Consider the following 7,419-nt stretch of genomic DNA (forward strand, 5'->3'; position numbering starts at 1 on the left):
TGAATTTTCTCTTCTGGATCTGCTAACTTAGCTATCATTGGTCCCACAACTCTACTAATCCTTTCTACTTGTTCCTTGGCCTGAGGTGACCCAGTCGCAATTTTGACATTATTGTCATTATATTATATTATTATATTACATTTTTCCATAAATTTTCAAAAATCTTCCGACGTAAAACAGCTTCCCCTATCCGAAACTATACAAGTTGGCCTCCTGTAAGCCCTAAAGTAGTCTTTCAACGCTATAATAACTTCTTTTGTGTTCGTCGTTTTTGTTGCATATAGCCTAACATATTTAGTAAATCCGTCTATAACCACAAAGAGATGTTTCTTTACTCTTCCATTATCAACCGGTCCTTAATGATCAATATGTATAATTTCGAATGGTACATTTCCTTTTGGTATACTTTGCAACAGACCTTCCACTTTCCAAGACTTTGGCGAATATGCTACACATCTTATACAATTTTCAATATGTCTAACCACTTTCTCTTTCATATTCAAAAACCAATTGCATCCATAAGTTCATCTCTTTCTAAATGACCTAATTCATTGTGATATTTGTATAACATATTTTCCTCCATTTCTTCTGGAACACAAAATAACAGCTTTCCATTTTATCTTCCTCATTTTCTAACTTTTTTCTAACATCTTTTAATTTTTCATCATTCGCTTGACAAATAGTTAAATTATCTTCAAAGCTCTTCGTTTTAACCACCATTATGTTTGTATTTCTACTTAACGCGTCAACGTGTTGCATAAGTTTTTCCGATTTGTGGACTAATTCGGGAGCTTAACTCAATTCTATTTAACGTCAACGTCAGTGAGTTACAATCTGTGACTATTCTAAATCGTGTGCCCTGCACATAAATTCTAAATCTTCTAAGAGCGTAAATTATTGCTAACGTTTCCAGTTCAAAACTATGATACTTTGCTTCGTCCTTTGTTGTTGCTTTTGAAAAATAAAATATAGGATGAAGCTTTTTATCCTCTTTTCTTTGCAGCAAAACTGCCCCAAAACCTTGTGCGCTGGCGTCTGTGTGCAATTCTGCCTCGTCCTTGTAATAATATAATCCTAACACTGGAGCTTCCACCAACTTTTTCTTAAGCATTTCAAAACATTGCAATTCCATTTTTCAAATACAAATTCTTTATCCTTTTTTAACAATTTATATAGAGGTTCAGCGATCATCGAAAAATCTTAAATGAAACTTCTAAAATACGAACACAAGCCCAGAAAGCTTCTTACATAGTGTACTTTGTCTGGAACGGGAAAATCTCGAACAGCTTCTTTTTCTTTGTCGTAAGCCTGTATTCCTTTGCTAGTTACCAAAAATCCTAAGTATTGCACACTTGCTTGTAGAAACTCACACTTGTGCATTCTTAATTCTAGTATATTCCTTGCTAATCGATCAAAAACTTCTCTAAGAACACTTCAATGTTCTTGCATTTCTTTACTCGCAATCATGATATCGTCCATGTATATAACTGCCTTACCATCCCTTATCAAGTCTGCAAACAATTATTGATAAATCGTTGAAATACCGCTGGTGCATTCTTTAGCCCCATTGGCATCCGCATAAACTCAAATTGTCCTAAAGGCGTCATAAATGAGGTATATTTTATCGATTCACTATCCACAAACACATGAAAGTAGCCATGCTTTAAATGTAATTTCGAAAATATTGATTTATTTACTAATGTATCTAATAAATCGTCAATTAAAGGTAACGGATAATTATCTTTCACCATAGTCGTGTTAAGCTTTCGGTAATCTATACATAGTCGTAAGTCGCCTGACTTCTTTTTAACTAACACTATCGAAGATGCATTCTCAGATTCAGTCGGCCTTATAATTCCTTCACTTAAGTATTCGTCTAATATCACCTGTAATTTTTCTTTCTCTGTGTAAGCTAAACGTCTGGGCGAACAACTGAATGGTTTTGAATCTTCTAATCTCAATTTCATTTCGCATCTAACCTCCGGTTCCTTTGGCCTTTCTTTATTTATATAACAACTCTCTACCATCGTAACAAACTGACACCTAACATTATAATTCACATTATCACCAACTTTGTATTCTACACTTCATTCCGTTAAATTTATATTAAATAATTCCTTTTCCACTAGATTTATTTCCGGCTCAATATAATTTTTATTCATAGCTTCTTCTTCATCTCTGATTTTACTAAAATTTTCTTTATTTGTTTCCCTGCTGTCCCTAGTTCCATAATTAACATCGCTAAAATTTGTATTTTTATTCCTAACATTACTAACAACATCACCAATTATTTGCTTTTCATCACTAACATCATCGCTAACTATCTGCTTTTCATCACTGACATCATCGCTAACTATCTGCTTTTCATCACTAACATCAGAAGGATTTTCAATATTCTCAACTGTAACCATTTTCAAAGCGTCAAGGTTCAAATTTAGACTACAAGCATCCATAAAATCTCGTCCCAAGATGACATCATGACTCATAGATTCATTTGCCACAACAATAAAATTAAAATGTACTTTATTTAAATTTTTCAAAACATAACATAGTATTTTTCGTCCTGCCAACTCCATATAGCTTTGGCAAGTTTACATCCGCAAACGCCCTCTTTATGTGCCCAACATCCACAAAGCATTGAATATGCGCCTGATTGCGTAGCCCTTGATTGGGGATACCTTCGATGATGCAGCTCAACATTTCATCTGCATCAATATTAATGCCCTGAGCAAGCATTATCTTATCGTCGACATAACTCCCGAAACTTTCGCTATTTTTCCATTTGCGCCCTTCGAATTTGCGTCGTATCTCCATCTTCGATGATTTTCCCCTAAACGTTGAGATCAGCTCTGCCATTAGGTCATCCAACGGTAGCAACACGCGGTCTGCATCTGCGTGCAGCCACTCATAAGCTTTTCCCTTTATTTTGCTCAACATTAGCATCTTTACAAATTTTTCTTTTATTCCGTAAATGGTCGAGATATTTTGAAATTGAGTAGTCCATTTGCGGGCACACGACTCGCCAGAAAACTCACTCAACACCTGTGCTGCCATGCCCAACGAGACGTCGATGCTCTCGTTAAAATTTTCCGCCACCGCTTTACGTTCGCTGCTTCTTGCGTTTCTAGACTGGTCTCCAGCCTGGTTGTGCATGTCGGCTTCTGCGTAATTGTCGTTCCTTCCACCGTCTTCGTTTTGTTCGCCGCCTTTTTCGTTGCTCCGTTTGCCTCTAATTCTGAGAATGCTGCCAGCCACTTCGTCACTCGCTTCACCATCTTCGCCGTTAGTTTCGCCGTCTTCTTCGCTGTAATTCCCAATGCCGCCGTCTTCGCCTTTACTTTTTTCGCCGTCTTCTTCGTCGTAGCTCTGAATGCCGCCGTCTTTGCCATTACTTTTGTCTCCGTCTTTGCCATTACCTTTGCCGCCGCCTTCTTTCTGGAAAATTCCGCCGCCGTCTTCGAAAATTTCGTCGTCTTCATCTCCTTTTTGTTTCGCCATTTCATCAACTTTTCCACGAACTTCCTTTGGTACTTTATTTAACCGTAAGATCAATTCCTTTTTCGTTCCGGTTGTTGATAGCTTCAACACACTCAACCACCTTTTTAATTGTTCGATCGAAGCGTTATTTAATTCCATTTTATTTACCTTTGGTTTGTAATTAATTGGCTCGTGATCGGCCCACTTCTGATTTTGTAGGGCTATAACGTATTCCCCTGAAGTTAAACACCAACACAAATATGACTTCGAGTCTTTTCTTTTATTTAATTTAATTTGGTCTGTTCAGGATCACGGTCGGCGATCAACTGCTATCGCTCTCAGCTCACGATCCGCATCAACCCCCGATTCACTGAGGGAGCGTGAGAGCGATGAGATTGAAAGAGAGAGTTAGAGAACAGTGAGCGGCATCGTACAACAACAACAACTTATTCTTAGAACTTACTTGACTGATCTAGAAGGAATACAATAACCTACACATACATACATACATTACTACGTCGTAAGTAATCCTGCTACACTTGGAGGGAGGGATCTTGAACAATGATTACGTAATCATTTTATAAACATTTTGATGCTAAATGTATTAATTGAAAAATTGGTTTCGTGCCGATTACTTCGTCAATAAGTAACGAATGCAACTCAATAATTAAGTCGATATACATATTCTATTATGTGTATGCCGAAAATCAGCTGTTCGTTGTAAAGTTATGGAATTAACCGTAATCTGTGAAATTGTAACAAACTGTGAACTATTTCAATGGTTGTTTAAATCATACAAGCTGCGATATCCAGATAAAAGACCGTCGGATTGCCAAATGGAAGCAAAGGCAATATGGAAATTAGCAAAAAAAGAAGAACAAGATTTTCAAACCTATATAAAAAATGAAATAAAAATCAGGAAAGAACTTTTTTTTGACATCTATATGCTAGAGTAGTCCGATTCTCAGTTTTAAAGCTATCGGGCTGAAATTTTCCCAAAAAGTCTTCTTTCTATTGCAGGTAGTATATAAGTCGGAACCAGCCGGATAACGGAAACGTCTCCTTCACTGCGTTGCAAACTTCTGACTGAAATCATTATAACCTCTGCAAGGGTATAAATATGAAAACCGAGTGGTACAAATAAATCAAAATTGTGTAATTTTTTTTATGAATGCTTTAAAGGTATGTACATTCATAGTGTTGTCAAAATTAAAAAAAAAAAGTGTTATAAATTGTGACAAACACATGCTTTTGCGTTTTGGTGGACAAATTATTAAATTTGTTGTATCTACTTACATAATATCAAAAGCGATGTTCCTCACTCAGAGGTTGATAATGAAAATTCTATAGATCTAAGGCCTCAGCAAGGTAGATGAATATCAAAACTATTTTAATATTAGTTAAAGAACCAATCACCCAAAAATTTTTAAATTTTAGATGAAAATGGAATTCATATACTTCAATCAGTGATCGATTCAAATGATAATTCCATCGATCTAAGGAATGAACATGGTAAGTAAATAGTAATAAAAAATATTAGTTAACAGACCAACTGAATGACTTAGACACTTTACTTTTGTAGATGAAAAGACAAAAACTAGTGTCAACAGCGAAAAAAGCTACAGAAGGCCTGCGAAAGAAGGCCTGCGCAGTGAACTCATGTTGAGCTAAAGGAAATAAGATATTCTTTTTTCATCCGAATATTAAAGTCTCCTAGAACTACAAGGTGTTCTCTATTTGTCAGCTTATTTGAGGCAGACTCTATAGCAGAAAGAGGATTTAAACAATCCGGAAATTCAGAATCAGAAGAAATGTACGAGCATGTAATATATATGGGGAATTTTGTGGGTATATTTGTTAAGAATTTAAGTTTATTTATTGTTTAATTTAGGTTAAATATAAAATATGGAAATGAACATTTGATAAATTGATTTTTAGGCGTCTTTTTCGACTTTCGGTCAACGTCTTCGAACCGCACTCGTCAAAAGCTCACACTCAACTCATCCGTCGTTACTCATCGTCTTCTCGTCTTTTTTTTTTTGGGGCTTCTCGTCTTTCATCACTATTCATTCTAGTGTTTCGTCTTTGCTTCTTCATATGAGTAATTCGTCGTTGGTCTCGTTGAGCTCGAAATGTTGTCTAAAGTATTATGTAATTGTGGAATGATAGCCTCCCAAAGCAGACACACTCCACATATACTCGTGTGAGTTGAGTATTACTGAACTGACCAACGCGTATTTCTTCCGACTTGAGGGAGGAGTCCGCGACAATTAAGACTCCTTCTCGTCTTTACCGTTGATCCTGCATATAAATCGTATAGTTACTGTAAAAATTTTGGTATTTAAAATATCCTGTTTTAATCAGATTTCTGTGAACACTATGATGTGAGATACAAAAGAAAATCCATCCGAATACAATTAAGTTAACTTGCTACAAAAGCCTCTCGTATTCTGATAGGATGGGTTAAGCTTCATTTTAGTTTTTTAGGAAGGTGCTACGGCAGATGCTCGGCACTACTGATCTCCTATTCAATTTCATTTTTCCATGGATTTACATTTTAAGCATGCTAACAAAAATTTCATACAAATTTAATTGCAATTGTGTAGCCAAAAGGAGCTTGACGAGCTCACTTATATGAAAAACATTTTGCTTTGTAACACAATTTATGAGGTATTTACAGGTAAGCGACAGGTTTTTAAAATTTTAAAAAATGTCGAAAAAGAGGGAACTGTTGTCCTCCCTTATTCGACCAAAAACTTATTCTCACAAAGAAAGTCATCCTCTGAAGAATTCGCGGTTAATTTAATTATGATCATTCTGCAGACAAAAAATCAATGGTAATGTTCAAAGCGTCGGTAATGGCGGTCAAAGAAGAAGATCAAGAAGACGAAAAAACCCGTGTTTTTAATGAATGAAACTCTAATCAGGTAAAATAACAAGTCGAACAATTAGCTGAAAAATTCTGTCGAGCAAGATTTAAATAATCTTACTATTTCAGCTGTATTTATGGCAGATCTGGATAATTCTAAAGATTCTGATGAAATCTAAATCAAGCACAATAGAGAATAAAATAAGCAAAAATATTACTATGACAATGACCATCTAATATTGATTTTATTAATACAGTAGCCAAGCTTATAGCAGTTTCCGACGGTAAAGCTGAAAACTCAACAAGTTTTATTGATGCATTGCAAACAATAGAATCCATAATAAAAACAAAGCTTAAAGGTGTCGCCAGAAATCTAATCGGAAACTAATCGGAAATTACTAAGATTTCCAGATTAAAAGGCATCGTAAAAGCCGAAACTGTAGAAGTTTTGTCAGCGAAACTGATGAACCTACAGCAACGCAATAAGACTGCTAACGAGTATACAGTATACCAGCTGAGCAGATAAGAAAAGCTTTAGAACGTGCATATATAACAGATGGATTACCTATAGAGTCATAAGTTATTCCACTCAGCATGCAGTAAAAGCAATGACTAAAAATTGTACAATCGAAAAGGTAAAACTTATCATGGAAGCTAGTAGCTTTAATACTATGAACGATGCCGTATCAAAATTTGTAAATAGTTGCACTGTAGTAACTAGACAGTCAAACACTGTCCTATACTACAAAAACTATCCATAACGCGGAACGAACCGCGGATGTGGAAATTTTAGAGGCAACTTTCGTGGCTATCATAAAAACCGAGTTGCCGAAAATACATCAGCATCCAAAACCCCTTAAATGTTTAGCAGTAGAAGATGAAAGATATCACATTATTAATCTTAGTCAAAACATATTGTTTTCATTTATCAATGTAGATACTGGAAAAGAACTTGCCATTCCAATAGACACAGGTGCAGACATATCCATTTTAAAATAAACTTTTGATATCTTTCACGACATCCAAGCTAATTATATTATAGATATAAAAGGAATAAGTCAAAAAATAACCAA

General features: G+C 35.4%; 1 protein-coding gene across 1 annotated transcript; it reads right to left on the minus strand.

Moving 5' to 3' along the window:
* Nucleotides 1–2,523: 2,523 nt before the first annotated feature.
* On the minus strand, nt 2,524–3,779 carry LOC122817967 (uncharacterized). Its single transcript, XM_044091389.2, has 2 exons — nt 3,646–3,779; nt 2,524–3,579 (listed from the first exon to the last, which is right to left on the minus strand). The coding sequence occupies exon 2, from the start codon at nt 3,496–3,498 to the stop codon at nt 2,524–2,526; it is 975 nt and encodes a 324-aa protein (XP_043947324.2). The 5' UTR covers nt 3,499–3,579; nt 3,646–3,779.
* Nucleotides 3,780–7,419: the final 3,640 nt, after the last annotated feature.

The sequence above is a fragment of the Drosophila biarmipes genome, unplaced genomic scaffold (assembly GCF_025231255.1).
Source record: "Drosophila biarmipes strain raj3 unplaced genomic scaffold, RU_DBia_V1.1 ptg000015l, whole genome shotgun sequence".
Lineage (NCBI taxonomy): Eukaryota > Metazoa > Arthropoda > Insecta > Diptera > Drosophilidae > Drosophila > Drosophila biarmipes.

Coding starts and splice junctions, on each gene's coding strand:
- LOC122817967 (XM_044091389.2), bottom strand. CDS start 3,498: ATGGCGAAACAAAAAGGAGATGAAGACGACGAAATTTTCGAAGACGGC.